The sequence below is a fragment of the Rhinoderma darwinii genome, chromosome 5 (genome assembly GCF_050947455.1).
Source record: "Rhinoderma darwinii isolate aRhiDar2 chromosome 5, aRhiDar2.hap1, whole genome shotgun sequence".
NCBI lineage: Eukaryota > Metazoa > Chordata > Amphibia > Anura > Rhinodermatidae > Rhinoderma > Rhinoderma darwinii.
The window spans coordinates 136,672,274-136,691,290 of record NC_134691.1 but is presented as its reverse complement, the minus strand read 5'-3'; the positions used below and the strand labels follow the sequence as shown (position 1 = coordinate 136,691,290).

Genomic DNA, 19,017 nt, shown 5'->3' with positions numbered 1-19,017 from the left:
AATAACAAGCCCATACCTAGTCTACCCTGGTCCCTGACACCACTATGGACCCCCGTGAGACCCTGGCTCAGCAAATGCAGGGTCTCTCCCTACAGGTCCAGGCCCTGGCTCAGAGGGTCAACCAGCCTGATGCTACCTTGGTTGTTCCCTCTTCTTCTCCGGTAGGTGCTGGCTTCTTCTTCGTGGGGAAGAAGGATGGTGGTCTTAGGCCATGCATTGACTACCGTAGCCTGAATAAGGTCACGGTAAGGAACCAGTATCCCCTTCCTTTGATTCCTGATCTCTTTAATCAGGTTCAGGGGGCCCAATGGTTCTCTAAATTGGATCTACGGGGGGCGTATAACCTTATTCGCATCAAAGAGGGGGATGAGTGGAAGACTGCGTTTAACACGCCCGAAGGCCATTTCGAATACCTCGTCATGCCCTTTGGGTTGTGTAATGCCCCTGCGGTCTTCCAGAATTTCATAAATGAGATTTTGAGAAATTACCTGGGGATATTTCTTGTAGTGTACCTTGATGACATACTGGTGTTTTCCAAGGACTGGTCCTCCCACATTGAGCATGTCAGGAAGGTGCTCCAGGTCCTTCGGGAAAACAAACTGTTTGCCAAAACCGAAAAATGTGTGTTTGGGGTACAGGAGATACCATTTTTGGGTCAAATCCTCACTCCACATGAATTCCGCATGGACCCCGCCAAGGTTTAGGCTGTGGCGGAATGGGTCCAACCTGCCTCCCTGAAGGCGTTACAGTGTTTTTTGGGGTTCGCTAATTATTACAGGAGATTTATTGCTAACTTCTCGGTCATCGCTAAGCCTCTTACGGACCTCACTCGCAAAGGTGCTGATCTCCTCCACTGGCCTCCTGAGGCTGTCCAGGCTTTTGAGGTCCTTAAGAAGTGCTTTATCTCGGCCCCGGTGCTGGTTCAGCCCAACCAAATGGAGCCATTTATCGTGGAAGTTGACGCATCTGAGGTGGGAGTGGGGGCTGTCTTGTCCCAGGGTACCAGGTCCCTCACCCATCTCCGCCCCTGTGCCTACTTCTCCAGGAAGCTTTCGCCAACTGAGAGTAACTATGATATTGGCAACCGCGAACTCTTAGCCATTAAATGGGCATTTGAAGAGTGGCGCCACTTCCTGGAGGGGGCTAGACACCAGGTAACGGTCCTTACCGACCACAAGAATCTGGTTTTCCTAGAATCTGCCCGGAGGCTAAATCCGAGACAAGCTCGATGGGCGTTATTTTTTACCAGATTCAATTTTTTGGTTACCTATAGGGCTGGGTCTAAAAATATTAAGGCTGATGCACTGTCGCGTAGCTTCATGGCCAGCCCTCCTTCGGAGGAAGATCCTGCTTGTATTTTGCCTCCAGGTATAATCATTTCCTCGATCGATTCTGATTTAGTCTCTGAAATTGCTGCTGCTCAAGGTTCAGCTCCCGGGAACCTTCCTGAGAACAAGCTGTTTGTTCCCCTGCAATTCCGGCTAAGGGTACTTAGGGAAAATCATGACTCCGCACTATCTGGTCATCCAGGCATCCTGGGTACCAAACACCTCATTACCAGAAATTATTGGTGGACTGGGTTGCCTAAAGACGTTAAGGCCTACGTCGCCGCTTGTGAGGTTTGTGCTAGGTCCAAGACTCCCAGGTCCCGACCAGCGGGCTTACTGCGTTCGTTGCCCATTCCCCAGAGACCTTGGACACATATCTCCATGGATTTTATCACCGATTTGCCTCCATCCCAAGGCAAGTCGGTGGTGTGGGTGGTGGTAGACCGCTTCGGTAAGATGTGCCACTTTGTGCCCCTCAAGAAACTACCCAACGCCAAGACGTTGGCTACCTTGTTTGTCAAACACATCCTGCGTCTCCATGGGGTCCCTGTCAATATTGTTTCGGACAGAGGGGTACAATTTGTTTCATTGTTTTGGAGAGCCTTCTGTATGAAGTTGGGGATTGTTCTGTCCTTCCCCTCTGCCTTCCATCCTGAAACCAATGGTCAAACGGAGAGGACTAATCAATCTCCAGAACAATACTTAAGGTGTTTTGTCTCTGACTGTCAATATGATTGGGTCTCATTCATTCCCCTCGCTGAATTTTCCCTTAATAACCGGGTCAGTAACTCGTCAGGGGTCTCTCCCTTTTTCTGTAATTTTGGGTTTAATCCACGGTTCTCCTCCGTTTCACCTGGTAGTTCCAACAATCCCGAGGTAGAGGTCGTTCATCGGGAACTGTGCACAGTCTGGGCCCAGGTTCAGAAGAACCTAGAGGCGTCCCAGAGCGTACAAAAAACTCAGGCTGATAGAAAACGTTCTGCTAACCCCCTGTTTATGGTCGGGGATCTGGTGTGGTTGTCGTCTAGGAACTTGCGTCTCAAGGTTCCGTCCAAGAAGTTTGCTCCCTGGTTTATTGGGCCGTATAAGGTCATTGAGGTCCTCAATCCTGTCTCCTTCCGGCTGGAGTTACCCCCGTCTTTTCGTATACACGACGTGTTTCATGCCTCCCTCCTTAAACGCTGCTCCCCGTCCTTGGCTCCCTCGAGGAGACCTCCTGTTCCCGTCCTCACCCCTGAGGGGGTGGAATTCGAGGTGGCCAGGATTGTGGACAGCAAGATTGTCCAAGGCTCCCTCCAGTACCTGGTCCATTGGAGAGGTTACGGGCCCGAGGAGAGGACTTGGGTACCCGCCCGGGATGTTCACGCTGGGGTATTGGTCAGGAGGTTCCACCTGCGTTTCCCCAGTAAGCCAGGTCCACTTAGAAAGGGTCCGGTGGCCCCTCATAAAAGGGGGGGTACTGTAAAGGATCTGCCAGGCACAGCTTCGGGGTTAACTCCCTTAATTAATCAGTCAGCACCTGAATCTACATCCCTGAGACTGACTCCAGCTTCCACCACTTAGGCTGGCAGGCTTAGGAGTGGGAGAGCCTATCGCAGCCTGGCCAGACTCAGCTAGCTCCCGCCCTCTGTGTATTTATACCTGCATTTCCTGTTCCTCCTTGCTTGTTATTCTTTTTCGTGTGGTTTCCTGGCCCAGCTACAGCTCCTTCTATTTTGTTCCTGCTCCATACAGACCCTGGCTTACTGACTACTCTTCTGCTCTTCGTTTGGTACCTCGCACACTCCTGGCTTGACTCGGCTCGTTCACCACTCTGGTTGCTCACGGTGTTGCCGTGGGCAACTGCCCCTTTCCCTTGCTTGTATTCCCTTGTATGTTTGTCGTGTTTGTCGTGCACTTACTGAGTGCAGGGACCGCCGCCCAGTTGTACCCCGTCGCCTAGGGCGGGTCGTTGCAAGTAGGCAGGGACAGAGTGGCGGGTAGATTAGGGCTCACTTGTCCGTTTCCCTACTCCCCGGTCATTACAGGAGCATCCAAAGCCTAACCCCCCCCCAATACTCTCATTTCTTGTTAAGTCCCTTAAGTGTACTGCCTTAGGACGATCAAGAACTGGAAAATTTACCTGAAATTTTCATTTCCTGGAGTCTGTAGGCAGCACAAGTATCCCACCCTATATATATATATAATATATATATACTGCTACATACGTTACGCTTTCTGAAGGGCTTTGGGCTCTATTTAAGGTTACCTGGGTCCTCCTAATTGCTTAATTGATTACTGCCGAGTAATATGTCTCTTCTGTCCGGTCAGATGAAGTATCTTAACCCTTAAGTGTGCTGCCTACAGACTCCAGGAAATGAAAATTTCAGGTAAATTTTCCACATAAATAAATATATATATATACACACACACACACACACACACACACACACACACACACACACACACACACACACACACACACACACACACACATATACACTATATATATATATATATATATATTGTCATGAATACATTTATTTGATAGTACTTTTTAGAGGACATGAAGTGCTGTCGACACATTCATAATATATTCACATTTTAATTCACATATAGATTGGCATGCACATTCTAACAAATGATAAAATGTTAACCCTCTTTAGGAAACTAAATGAGGTATGAAGCTGGCCTGGATGCAGTGTAGTGAAGATTTATTTAGATGCAGATGCATGTATCTACAGCTCTTACAGTTCTGGCCAGGACAAACCTGGTAATCTCTCTTTACTATAATGTACCCATTGTGAAATATTATGAATGCCTATTCAGATGTAGATAGAGGTGCAGGAAAATACTACGAATAAATGGCAAAACCTGTTAGGCTATGTTCACACGGAGTATTTTGACGAGTTTTTTGACGCGGAAACCATGTCGCAAAACTCTGCAAAAACGGCCCGAGAACGCCTCCCATTGATTTCAATGGGAGGCGTCGGCGTCTTTCTCCCGCGAGCAGTAAAACTGCCTCGCGGGAAAAAGAAGCGACATGCCCTATCTTCGGGCGCTTCCGCCTCTGACCTTCCATTGACTTCAATGGGAGGCAGAGAAAGCGTATTTCGCGCTGTTTTATGCCCGCGGCGCTCAATTGCCGCGGGCGAAAAACGGCTCGAAAATCGCCGCTCAAATCGGCGTGCAGGGAGAGGAATATCTGCCTCAAAGTTCCAAACGGAATATTGAGGCAGATATTCCTCCCCCAAAATACTCCATGTGAACATAGCCTTATAATCTAAATGTTTTGCCCTCTATTTTTTGCACAAATTCCATTTATTTAAAGGGTTTCTAGTTTATTAAGAAAGCTTAATAATTGCTTTATGGAAAATTATCATTTCTTTTTCTAATATAGCTACTGCTTTAATTCCCCACCATTGTTAAGATCTCTGGTTGTGGTCAGTAGATGAAAACATATATTTTAAAATAGTCTGCACTCAAAGCACTAAAGACCAAACAACCATATAAGATACATCAACCAGAATCTAACCTATGCAGTTTCTAGTTGACAAGAGGTAGAATGAGCTACAAAATAAGTGTTTCACAACCGTAATGGTGGGGGATACAGGCAAGATGGATAGGAACGCAAGCCTCCTAACTGACTGAGGAAAATGGTAGAGTATACTAATATGACTATTTCACTAAACCATATAACCATATAATAAATTGCATTAAATGTATATATTTAAAGTCTATGTGCACTTTTGCAGCCATTTTCTCATTGCTCCAATACACATAAAATGAAAACTGAAGCAACTTTGCAAATAGTCTCACTGTTTTGTGTCTAAAGCCCCTGTGCAGAACCATGTGTCTCCATGTACAAACTGCAAACAAACCCTATATTATGTGATCCTGCAGTAAACCTACTGCCTGCAAAAACATCATCTAAATATAGCAGCATATTTAATAACAGTAAGGAAATAAATAATCAAATATATATTTATGGTTAAAATTAAGAAGCCTTGAAATGATAATAAATCAGATAAAAATAGATTAAATAGTAAACAATAGTTTGCAACAAACACCTAGGTTTTATATATTTGAAAATACTATAAAATTATAACCTTTCAGCATAAAATGACAATAAAATGAGCTGCTTATGGGTTATTGTTAAAACTCATCCTAAAGTGGTTGTATTGCAATCATATATTCCCAGAAAGAATTCAGTTTCCTTATACAAATGGTAACTTCAGACTATCCTAATATTTACATACTTAGTAGTCATCAATTTACTCTCCTTCTGTTGACTGGGTCACTTTTACTAGAGTAAGAGCAGTGCTTTATGAAGTTGATATATGCAGCTAGACTGTGATATAAGACATATGGCAGTGGGGCAGGGCAGTTGCTAAACAATAGGAATCCTGATAAGGCTTGTTGGACTTTACCCTTCAGCATATGCTGCAGCTACAAGCCTGCCTCCTGCAAGCAAAGCAACAAGTGTTTAAAGGGAGGAGATGGAGAGAAACTATAAATAGAGCAGAGAGCTAAAGTGGAGATAGAAGGTTCAGCTCCCTCTGTACTCTTTACATTGACTGATACTTTCAGCACTGAATCTTATTCAGAACCATGGACAGCGCCTTCCTGAAGCTGGATGCGGGAGAGTTCCTGGAGATTTGGCAGCGCTTTGACTCTGATGGTAAGAGGACAAGACCTTTACAAATGGCATTAAGTGCAGAATACAAGTGCAAGACACAGATATAGCTAACAAAGTGTATTTATATACTATATATTTATATACTTTCAGACTAAAGTGGTAATAGATAAATTGGTATGAGATAGATATTAGATAGATTGATCGATAGATAATAGATGGATATATATATATATATATATATATATATAGATAGATAGATAGATAGGATAGAAATAGATAGATAGATAGATAGATAGATATAGATGGATTACATGTACTAAATATAACACTTAATTTTGGAAACATGGCTCCTAGTCTCTAAAGTCTAATCAATTAAACTGTGATCTGTAGATTTTCCCTGAATTTATTCATTGGAGTGACTTTAGCTTTCATTTCCATTAGCAGACATTAGTAAATAGATTATTTTGCTAAAGTCATGTGTGTTTCATTTACCAGGAAATTGCTTTCAGATTAATTTTATTGAGGAAAAAAAGATTTGGGATACTAAGAGCTATTAGCCAAACGCCAGACCTTGAGTGACCCTGAAGTTCAGACATGTAATCACCTAGTAGGTCTTTATACAGCAAAGGAATATCAGAAAATATGTATATGTAGTAAAATCGTAGTATGATGTAAAACATTTTATAATAATACAAACTAACTGTACTTTTTATAATATAAGATAATGTCATGAAGTGTTCCTCTGGCATTAAGCAATATAATAAAATATATCTTTACATTTAGATAATGGCTATATTGAGGGTAAGGAACTTGATGACTTCTTTTGCCATCTTCTTAAGAAATTGGGCACAGTAAGTAAATATTGATATCATTATTAATAAAAAAATATTGTGTCATTCCTCAGAGAATAATATTATATCTATTATACCTATAACTACATTATGTCTTGATGTGGCATTATAAATACAGATGAAGCTGTCTTTACCGATCATTATATATACTTATATACTTGTTTCTCTAGTCAGTTGATATACAAATATATGTATACATGTATATGTATACACCACACATTTATATTTACATTATGATTTATTTCCTGTTGCTTATATAGCACCAACATATTCTGCAGTGCTTTACAGAGGTTGTCATCATTTTCATCAGTCCTTCATCAATCCTCATCAACATTTCACTTTGGTATACATGCATTAGCACACCTTTCTTCATCATTATATGTTTAGTTGGTTGTTCTTGTTGTATGGTATTTAACAATGGGTTTCTTCTTTTGTGGCATTTGTCCAATTAGTAAGGAGAACACTGGCTGTAGTCGTATAGCAGAAGCAGTAGAAATAGTCCCTGAAACTGTGATGCATAGTTGACAAATACAATGTTTTTGTCCCTACCACACACTGGGAAATGTTCTTTCATCGGCTATAATGAGGCAACCTGCGACAATTGGTCTAGGTACTAGGTTTTAAGGGCAGCAAAGAAGGAAATCCAGATTGGTAAACTGTTTAGATTAGTAATATTTATCATGTCGCTCTGTGTCCAAATTAGGCTAATATACAGTACCAATGAATATGGGTCTTTGTAGATCGAAAGAGAGCTGCAACAATTTGGTAGGAGCTTCAGCTAGAAATTAATAGCAATACACAACCCTGCCATGATCAAGACTGCAAATAAGTTCATAAAATCTACAAACTATTTGTTTGAGTATAAATTCTATGCTTCTTGAAGTCTTTTAAAGGTTGGAAAGTAATACATGTGTATAAATGAGAATTCTAACCATATATGTCCAGTTATGTGTTTTTTATAGTTCCCAGAATAAGTTACAGATCTATTGAAAAGGGAACATGAGGTCTGTGTATGCAGTAGTAGGGGGCATCGTGCATGAACCTTTATATTTCCTGAACCACTGTGATTTCACAGCAGATAAATAATACACCACTTATCATAGCTGATAAATGTACACGTGAATGATGAGTAATTCACAAGAACAGAACATCCTTTATATTCTTATAAACTGTACATAATATACATATTCTGTATTACAAACAGTTTATAATAATAGAATAATACAAGTATACACAAGTCCATTGCTGTTCATTCCAGATGGATGTAGATATATATAAATATGTATATATAGAAAATATTCAAATGAAGCAGCAGTGTTTTATATATATATATATATATATATATATATATGTGTATATATATATATATATATATATATATATATATATATATATATATATATGTATTTATAGGAGGTCCTCAGTTACATTCATGCACATCTTTATCAGTGTTACCAAGGTCAGTCTCAAATGGCAAATATCACTGGACATCCCAAACAGAACCCATTAAAACATTCACAGAACATAAAGCTCCCAGCTTGAAGTCACTTATACATGTATTTGTTTCTCTAGACAAATTCAGATATGACTGTGATCACTAGGGGAGATTTATTTGGCAAAACGCGCCAGAATTCTGCCTAAAAAAGTGATGTACACAGCGTGCGCCAAATTTATTATCTGTTTTAGACACTTTTTACACCTCCCTCAACAAAAGGGGTGTGGCTAAAAGGAGTCGTAAAATGTGGCAGATTTATTAACAGCGTAGGAAGAAGGAAGAAAGAAGTGGCTAACATGTCTAGGGGATTGTTCCAAATTTATTATTTTGCATTTTCCACCTGCCTAGTCTAGTTTTATCCCTCCTAACTTTAGAAAACTACTAATGATTCTGCCCCATTTTTTTGTACTATTTTAGTTATTGTTCAGTTACTGTTCATTGGACAAAATGAGCTTCACCTTAAGTGAAGTATGTCCACTTTTTAACCCCATGTTGTTTTGTAGTCCCTCATTTTGTATTTATTAATTTCTTAGCATATCTTTATAGTGGTCAGAACTTGAAATTCCCCAATTCTGATAATAAAAGGCAGGCTTTTAAGTTTGCCTTGCAGACCCTTCAGTGGACTTGTCAATGGATTCCAGTCTATAATCTGTAGTGTGTCTGCTGTCAAATCTGCAAATTTTGTCTCTGTGCCGAGAATAATTGCATATACAGTAGAAATAGTATGTGATGCAGATGCACTTACAGATCTTTAGTGACAAGTCTATTCAAATGATACCACTGCATTTAAGGGGCTTGTAGCCAATCGACATCAACGCAACGCAATCGCAGGGGTGCTGATGGCTGCAATGGAAACCGGAGGCCTTACACTGATGTCCCAATCTGTCAAGCACTGAAGCCTCCTAGGCCCCTCCCAGAGGTGTGGCCTAAATGGCTTCTGGTGGCGACAGGAAGATGGCGTGGGCTAATAAGCTGAGCCCGCATCATCAGTGGTGGGTGTCAGCTGTATCTGACAGCTGCTATGGCAACAGGAGGCCTAACAATAACCTCCTGGTCTGCCAATTACGGGAGCCTATTAGGCACGCCCGGAGGCGGTGCCTAATCAGCTTGCTGATGGTGAACGACTGACAGTTCTAATGCATTACACTACATAGGTTGTGCAATGTATTAGAACAGCAATCACACAGTTGGACCTTCAAGTCCCCTAGTGGGACTAAAAAAAAAAAAAAAAAAAAAGTTAAAACATTGTTAACATTTTTAAAAAATTAAAGTTTCAAGTAATAAAATAAAACCAATCGCCCTTTTTCCCTTATCAAGTCCTTTATTATTGAAAGAAATAAACCATACATAATTGGTATCGCCATGTCCGCAATGGCCTGAACTATAAAAATACTATGTTATTTCTCTCGTGCGATGAACGCCGTAAAAAAACAAAACAATGCCAGAATTGTTGTTTTTTGGTCATTTTGCCTTCCAAAAGTTGGAATAAAAAGTGATCAAAAAGTCGCATGTATCCAAAAATGGTACCAATAAACACAATAGCTCGTCTTGCAAAAAACAAGCCCTCATACAGCTCCGTCGACTCAAATGTTAAAAAGTTATGGTTCTCAGAACATAGCAACATAAAAAATAAATTTTTACAAAGTCATTTTATTGTGCAAAAAGTTGTAAAACATAAAAAAAGGGTTACAATATTTCTTACATAAGCTTGACGGTTTAATTAATAAATAGGCACTATACCTGGTGGTTTCTCATATAACTGGTGACAACGGGACAACGTGTTTACTATGGTTCAGTCTCAAGTTAAACTTGTGGTTCAGGGAATCTTTGTTCTGTCATATAAAGTGCTGCGCTGGCGATACGCCATTCAGCCTAGCGATACAAAGTCTTTTTGGTGGAGCAGTCACTTGGTAGCTTACATCCTATCTGGCAATCCCAACTGGCAGCTCTCTCCCTGCCCAGCTATCCAATTTGGCAGCTCTCGCCCTCCCCGGCTATCCGATCTGGCAGCTCTCGCCTTGCCCGGCAATCCAATCTGGCAGCTCTCGCCCTGCCCAGCTATCCAATCTGGCAGCTCTCGCCTTGCCTGGCTATCCAATCTGGCAGGTCCCGTCTTGCCCGGCTATCCAATCTGGCAGCTCTCGCCATGGCCGGCTATTCAATCTGGCAGCTCTTGCCCTACCTGAATATCCAATCTGGCTGCTCTCGCCCTGCCTGGCTGTCCAATGGCTATAATACATCGCAAGCCATTACTATTATTGATTGTACCAAGATAATACATATCTTTATAAAATTGATTTGAAAGAAAAAAAGAAAAAATGTAATCTTTGGAAACCTTGCATCAACGAGAGATTATTATTTTTTTTAATATACTTGCATATTTGAGTGCTTGGGTTATTTTCTTCTGGCTCTTGCCCTGCCCGACTATCCAACAGCGGCTCACGCCCCGCTCTGCAAATCCACCCACTTTGTACTGACTTTTTTCACTCACCAACTGTCACGCCGCAACTGACATCTGACACTAATGTGCCTTTACAGAGTCCCGTCCGTACAAAACATATAGTGCTCTATGGAAGAGAACGTGTTCTCCTTATACAAAGACAATTGCAATACATAACATTTGTTGATTAACATATATACATGGGGGTTCCGCGCATACCCTACTCAACACTGGCCTGTGCATAAAGGATTGCTTCACAGTGTAACACACAGCTATGGATTATTTTATTGTTTTTTTACCCCATAATTATACCACCTGACTATGCCCCTGATGTACTCTGCCCAGCTTACATATGCCCCCACATTATAAACTGAAATACCAGTAAGGGTATGTTCACACACAAACTCAAAAACGTATGAAAATACGGAGCTATTTCCAAGGGAAAACAGCTCCTGATTTTCAGACGTTTTTTAAGCCACTCATGATTTTCACAGTGTTTTTTAACAGACGTTTTTGGAGCAGTTTTCAATTGAGTCTATGAAAAACAGCTCCAAAAACGTCCCAAGAAGTGACATGCACTTCTTTTTCGCGGCCGTTTTTTTACGAGGCTGTTTTTCATAACAGCCGCGTAAAAAAATCAGCTCGTCGGAACAGAACGCCGTTTTTCTCATTGAAATCAATGGGCAGAGGTTTGGAGGTGTTCTGCTTCCGATTTTTCAGACGTTTTTTGGGCGTTTACAGCCCGAAAAACAGCCGAAAATACGCTGTGTGAACATACCCTAATACTCCAAACAAAACTACTACCAAGCAAAATCCAAGCTCCAAAAGACAAATGTACTCCCTCCCTTCTGAGCCCTACTGTTAAGGATCTGCCAGGCACAGCTTCTGTGTATACGCCCATAGGTAATCAGTCTGCACCTGAGTCTATGTCTCTGAGACTGACTCCATCTTCCACCACTCAGGATGGCAGGCTTAGGAGTGGGAGAGCCTATCGCAGCCTGGCCAGACGGAGCTAGCTCCCGCCCTCTGTCTATTTATACCTGCCTTTCCTGTTCCTCCTTTGCTTGTGATTCTTCTCGTGTGGTTTCCTGGCCCAGCTACAGCTTCTAACTATTTGATCCTGCTCCATATTGACCCTGGCTTACTGACTACTCTCCTGCTCTGCGTTTGGTACCTCGTGCACTCCTGGTTTGACTCGGCTCGTTCACCACTCTTGTTGCTCATGGTGTTTCCGTGGGCAACTGCCCCATTTCCCTTAGCTTTGTGTACCCTTGTCTGTTTGTCTCATGCACTTACTGAGCGTAGGGACCGCCGCCCAGATGTACCCCGTCGCCTAGGGCGGGTCGTTGCAAGTAGGCAGGGACAGAGTGGCGGGTAGATTAGGGCTCCCTTGTCCGTTTCCCTACCCCCATCACTACACCTACATTGTGCCCAAACAGCAGTTTACTTCCTCATATATTTGATTGCCATGCCCGAGAGAACCTTTTTAACAATTTTTGGGGTATGTGTCTCCAGTCGCACAATCTGGGCACAACATATTTGCCACTGAAATGGCATATCTATGGAAAATTTCAATTTTTACTTTGCACCATCAGCAGCAAAATTAATTTATGGAAAAGACCTGTGGGGTTAAAATGCTCACTACACCCCTGAATAAATGCCTTGAGGGGTGTAGTTTCCAAAATCGGGTCACTTCTCAGTGGTTTCTTTTATTATTTCACATTAGAGCCTCTGCAATTATGAATCAATACTATGTAAATTGCCAAATTAGGCCTCAATTTCGCATCGTATTCTTTTTGTCCTGAGCCTGGTCGATAGTCCAAGCAAAAGATTAGGGCCACATGTTTCTAAAACTGGGAAACACAGCATAATAATTAAAGAGCTGTCTTTTCATGGTGGCACAAGCTGGGCAAAACATATTGGACACTGAAAAGGCATCTTAATGGGAAAATTGCCTTTTTCACCCTGCAACATTGAGTGCACACTAATTTCAGGAAAACACCTGTGGGGTTAACATGCTCACTACACCCCTAGATTAATACCTTGAAGGGTGTAGTTTTTAAAATAAGGTCACTTCTGGGGGTTTCCACTGTTTTGGCCCCTCAGGGACTTGCAAATATGACATGGTGCCCAGAAACCAATCCAGCAAAATCTGCTCTCCAAAAGCCAAATGGCGCTCCTTCCCTTCTGATCCTTGCCGTGTGCCCAAACAACAGTTTATGACCACATAGGGGTATTGCCATAGTCGGGAGAAATTTGTTTACAAATGCTTGTTTTTTTTTCTCCTTTTATTTGATGAGAAAATGAAAAATTTTGTACTAAAGCTACATCATATTGGGAAAAAAATATTTTTTATTTTCACTGCCTGATTTTAATAAAATCTATGATACACCTGTGGGGTCAAAATGTTCACTACACCCCTAGATGAATTCCTCTAGGGGTATAGTTTCCCAAATGGAGTCACTTCTGGGGAGTTTCCACTCTGCTGGTACTGTAGGGGCTTTGCAAAAGCGACATGGTGCAGAGAAACCAATCCAGCAATATTTGTGCTCCAAAAGTCAAATGGCGGTCCTTCTCTTCTGAGCCTTGCTGTTTGCCCAAACAGCAGTTTAATACCACACATGGGGTATTTACGTTGTCTGGAGAAGATGGTTTACAAATGTTGGGGGGCTTTTTTCCTTTATTCCTTGGGGAAATAGTTTTTTTCATTTTCATGTCTAAATTCTAATAAAATCTATGGAACATCTGTGGAGTCAAAATGCTCAGTACACCCCTACATGAATTCCTTGTGGGGTGTAGTCTCCAAAATGGGGCCTTTTTCGGCGTGTTTTCTTTGTTTTGACACCACAAAACCTCTTCAAACCTTACATGGTGCCTAAAATATAATTTTAAATTCCTTGTGGGGTGTAGTTTTTAAAATCGGGTCTTTTTTGGGGTGTTTCTTTTGTTTTGGCACCACATGACCTCTTCAAAACAACATATTTGCAGCTTTTTATAATTGGGGAGGCAACAAATAAGTAAAATAACAAGTGAACAAATAAAAACACAAAAGGACCCTGCCCACAAGAGCTTACAATCTAAGATATAGCCTGTGTATTAGCTTAAGTTATATACAGTAATTCCAACATATGGTTTATAGGGTGTATTATTAGAGCTTGAACATAAAATATACAGTGAGGTTATTCATGTTCCATACACAAGTATGGATGACATTTTCTGGCAAACATTTGATATAAGCCTCACATCATTGTGTTTGCTAAGTCATGTCTCACAGTTTGATTTTTTACTTTAATCTCTCCTGCATATTCATGATCTGAGTCCTAGGCATTTACTTATTACTGCTGTTAACCTCCAAAGATCTAATAATGTACAGCTTGTTCTGTACCAGTACAAACACACACCACAACATCATTACTGATTGGGCAATTAATATTTAATACATTCAAGTGGTCAAATCCTGGTCAAACGTGTCTGCAATTTACATGACCACATTTCAACCTGTAAAGAGAAGATGAAAAGGAAAAGAACAAAACAACTTGCTTGAAAAAAAACAATGAATGACTGTTCGATCTAACCTGTCATCTCTGGTGCTAAACCAAAAAAATATTACAGTGATTCTTTTTATCTCTGTTTAATGCCACAAGAATTACTGTTGAACTAGAATTCTACAAGTAATAATAGTACATGAGCTACATAAACACTTCATTATTAGTCATTTTATTAGTTTGACAAATAGATGATAGACTATTCCATCACAGAAATCAATGGCAGAACAGAAAATAAATCCTGCTTGTCTGAGCTTTAAGGCCCTGTTCATACGGAGGAATTTGTAGGCAGAAAAAATCTGATTCAAAATTCCTTCAGGAATTTTGAGGTGGATTCTGAGCTGCCTGCACTTTCTTGCCGCGTTTTTCGCTGCGTTTTTCGACTGGGGCTATTGATCACCGTGGGCAAAAAACGCAGCGAAACATGCTTTCTCTGTCTCCCATTGATTTCAATGGGAGGTCAGAGGCGGAACCGTGGCAAGAAAGAACATGACACTTTTTTTAATCCGCTTTTTGACAAGGTTTCCGACACGGCTTCCGCATCAAAATCAGCGCCAAAAAACTCTGTGTGAACTGGCCCTAGCTCCTCCAGACAGTGATCCTCACTCTACCAGGGCCACTCTGGTTAGTCATTGTTGTGTGTCCAGTGCCAGTCAGCCTACCCAGTATTGCATTCATTGGTTCCTTGTAGACAGATCAGCTGAGATCTGCCCCAGACACAGATAAACTACTTCACTCAGGTCTCACACAGGTGTCCCCAGTCAGAGAGCTTTAGCTTCTTCCCCTCCCTTGGCTTAGAGCACCCAGGGCCAATTCAAGCTTTTCTGCTGCCCGAGGCAAAAATTGAAATGGCACCCCCCCAACCATCCACAAAAAAAAATCATGAAAAATCCAAGTAGCCAACCTCTATTGGATTATTCACACTTGTAAATTGAAACAAATAAATTAAAACTATGTAATAAAACAAAAACATTTAAACTGGTAACATTTTTTTGAATGTTCCGCTGGACCGTTTGTACCAAGTCGTAGATTCGAGATCTACTTTTTTTTTTTTAATAAAATGATGAAGGAGAGTTGCATGAGGGTGTTTTTATTTAAATAAAAAATATTTCTTATGTCTCTGTGTTTTTTTAATACTTTATTAACGCTGGAGCTGGACCTTAGTATTAGCCAGTAAAAAGTCTAGCACTAACCCCCATTATTACCCCGGTAACCACCACCACCAGGGCTATCGGGAAGAGCCAGGTACGATCCAGTACCCAACCATCTGAAGTGAAGATCGGGCACCGGGCGTCTGCAGGCTGGTATTATCAAGCTGGCAAGTGACAATAACAGTGGCCCTTTCCACCCTGGTAATTCTAGGCTGTGGCTGCTTTATTGTATCTGTTTGGTTGTGAAAATTAAGGGGATCTCCACATAGTTTTTTTCAATTATTTATTTATTTGTAAAAAAAATTACATGATTTGGAGTCCCCTCAATTTTTCATAACTAGCCAGATACACTAAAGCAGCCACAGCCTAACATTACCAGGGTGGTAAAACCCGTGTTTTTTGTCACTTCCCAGCCTCATAATACCAGCTTGCAGCCACCCCAGTACCCGACTATGACTTCAGATGGTCAGGTACTGAATCGTACCCAGCTCTCCCTGATACCCCTGATGGTGGTGGGTACCGGGGTAATAATGGGAGGTTACTGTTAGGGCTTATTCAGATGAACGTGATACACGGCCGTGCAACGCGCGTGATATTCATGTGCCTCGCACGGACCTATGTTAGTCTATGGGGCCGTGCAGACAGTCCGTGATTTTTACGCAGCGTGAGTCCGCTGCTTAAAATTCACGACATGTCCTATATTTATGCGGATTTCGCGTATCACGCACCCATTGAAGGTAATGGGTGTGTGAAAATCATGCGCACCACAAGGAAGCACTTACATGGGACGCGCGTGATTCGCGCAACAGCAGTAAAAAGTATGAATGAAAACAGAAAAGCACCACGTGCTTTTCTGTTTACAAACATACAAACGGAGTGTCATAATGATGGCGGCTGAGCGAAAAGCACGCAGCCACGCACCAAATGATCATGACACACGCAGCGTGTGAATCCGGCCTTAGCCTTTTTACTGGCTAATACTAGGCCCTGCTTTAGTAATGGATGTCATCAAACAGACAACTGCCATTACTAAGGTGGTAATAAAGTATTAAAAAAACACAGAGACATAAGATTTTTTTATTGAAATAAAAACTCCCCCACACAACCCACTTTGAGCAATTTATTAAAAAAAATTTGAAAAAATAAAGCATAAATCATCGAAGTAGTCCAACGAATCTTCGACGTAGTTTAAGCGGACCAGTGGAACCTGCAATACAAAAATTAGCAATATGAAAAATAAAAAAACTTATACTCACCTACAGCAGTCTTCTGTCTTCTTTCTTCTCCCCTGTGCTGCAATAGAAACTAGACGTCAATGAACTAAAATTTCTCCTAATACAAATTATAAGACCTCTTTCGGTAACTAAATTTAAAAAAAAACTTCTGAGATGTCATAGTGATTAGCTCTGAGATCCCCACTGATCACTAAAACGAAGCAGCAGAAGTGCTTGGGTGAGCCCTGTGCCGCTTCATTTCTGATCGGCTTATCTCGGAGCGGTGCACGGTCTATGAGCCCGTACATCAACCGCTCGGCTTTCCGTGGAAAGCTGTTCAGAAACTGCTGAGGACACTATGAGGAAGGATTAGGGCTTGTCCACACATACGCAATTCCGCAGAAATTTTGCTGTGGAAAATCCGCACAATTTCCTGTGGTTTTTACTGCAGAAAATGGTGCGGAATTTGCTGTGTTTTTCACAATGCTGAGAGATGGTGACATCTTCTCTGAAAAATGCATCAATTCAGTTCACTTTCCGCAGCAGGAACTGACGTGATGCGGTGTGAAAAATACGCACTGCAGGTGAATTTCTGCAAGGAAATTTTATGCAGCGTGTGCATGACATTTGTTAAATCTCATCCACTTTGCTGCTACTGTATTCTGCTGCGTATTTCCCTCTGCAAAATATGCAGCAGTTCCACTACATGTGGACAAGCCCTTATACTGTGCTCAGCCTCCTGCCCCCACTTTAGAACATTTTGATTGGAATACTCTTTTAAATAAATGTGTTTTCACTCTCCAAGCAATATTTCAATTTAAAGGGTCTGTCCACATTGGATAACCACTTTTATTTTCCGCAAGTTTATCTGAGACAAGCTGGTGTGGGAGGCCGCATTGCCTGGATCAAATGTGATCAGCTGTTATCAGAGAGTAACGAGGAAAATGATGCGTTGCAGGACGCACGTTTTAATCCAAAGAAGCTCCATGCTGGACATGGCTCTAGCAATTAGAAGGGATCCCAGGCAAGGCATCCCCCTCCATGAGATGAATATGTCCAAACAGGGGTTCACTAAGGGGTTGACTATAGGAGAAAATCTTTTAAACCTTCCCGACATCCGCCATATATATACATGTCGGAGGTCCGGTGGGGGAGTATGGAGTGGACTCAAGGGCTGAGCCTGCTCCATAGAACCAATGTGTCGGCTGTGTGTAATAGCCAACACTTCAGTTTAACAAGCGGCATCAAAAGCGACAGCGGCACTAAGCCGTTATAAATAGGGGGCGTCTCCTGGTGACGTTGCATCAAATTCCCGTGGTGTGAATCACTAGGTGCCGGTGGTTGGCATGGCAGCCTGGGGGCCTGATGAGGGCCCCTAGGGCTGTCATCTTTGTATTCCTATGAAGCCCTGCAAGCGATCCAATGATTGATGGCTCAAGTCCCCTAGGGGGACTGGTAAGAAAAGTTAAATATAGTTAAATAAAGTTTTTATAACTCCCAGATAGTAAAAGAAGTAAAAACGCCCAGATGTAACGAACACAATACACGCCCAGTTGTACCTTAACTGTAAACACGCCCAGTTGTACTTTAGAAAGCCTCATTTACATAAATATAAAAATGGCCATAACTTGGCCAAAAATGCTTGTTTTTAAAAAAAACAAAAAACGTTACTCTTATCTCCATTGCAGCGCCGATCTGCTGCAATAGGAGATAGGGGTTGCAAAATCTGGTGACAGAGCCTCTTTAACCTCAGCAAGTGGTTAGTTGATATTTTATCATAAGTTTTAACATTGACTTTATCAGATCTCAGTGAGTACAGTAAAACACTTCGAGAACATAGTACTATTAAATTACATTCATATTAAAATCGCTTAACAATATCTTTTCACAAGTCCATTTTGTAAATGCAAATGTGTATAGTTCAGTGTATGGCTGTTCCAAGTCTAATGATAATCTAAAGAATATGGGCAGATCACTTCTCAGGATGAAACTGGATTGGCCATGATGTTTTTTTTTATGCTCACCCCTTAGGGTATGTTCGTCTGAAAACACTGCGTGTGAACATACCCTTATCCCTCCATACACACGTTTGTCCAAGCTGAGTATGCATGCCAATGAGAGAGATGGGTGGTAAAAACTACTAGCCAAACTACTTTGACCTGCAGGAGCTGTTAGTTTTTGTTTACCTATTATTGCAATGCTGTACAAGTTCTAAAGCAGTAAAGCAAGAAACATATGTCATAAAGGGATTATATAATAAATAAGTATATATTTTAAAATCATATACCGTAGCTGTTCATATGAGTATTTACATATATGTCTATATGCTTACTGAACACTTAACCCCTTAATGACCAGGCCCGAAAAGGCATTAA

General features: G+C 41.5%; 1 protein-coding gene across 1 annotated transcript in view; it reads left to right on the top strand.

Moving 5' to 3' along the window:
• Positions 1 to 5,796: 5,796 nt before the first annotated feature.
• SCGN (secretagogin, EF-hand calcium binding protein) overlaps positions 5,797 to 19,017 on the top strand; it is an 81,443-nt gene continuing 68,222 nt past the window's right edge. The window contains exons 1-2 of the mRNA XM_075828398.1: positions 5,797 to 5,988; positions 6,730 to 6,797. Coding sequence (XP_075684513.1) covers positions 5,919 to 5,988; positions 6,730 to 6,797 — 138 coding nt within the window. The 5' untranslated portion in view covers positions 5,797 to 5,918. The remainder of the gene's footprint in view (positions 5,989 to 6,729; positions 6,798 to 19,017) is intronic.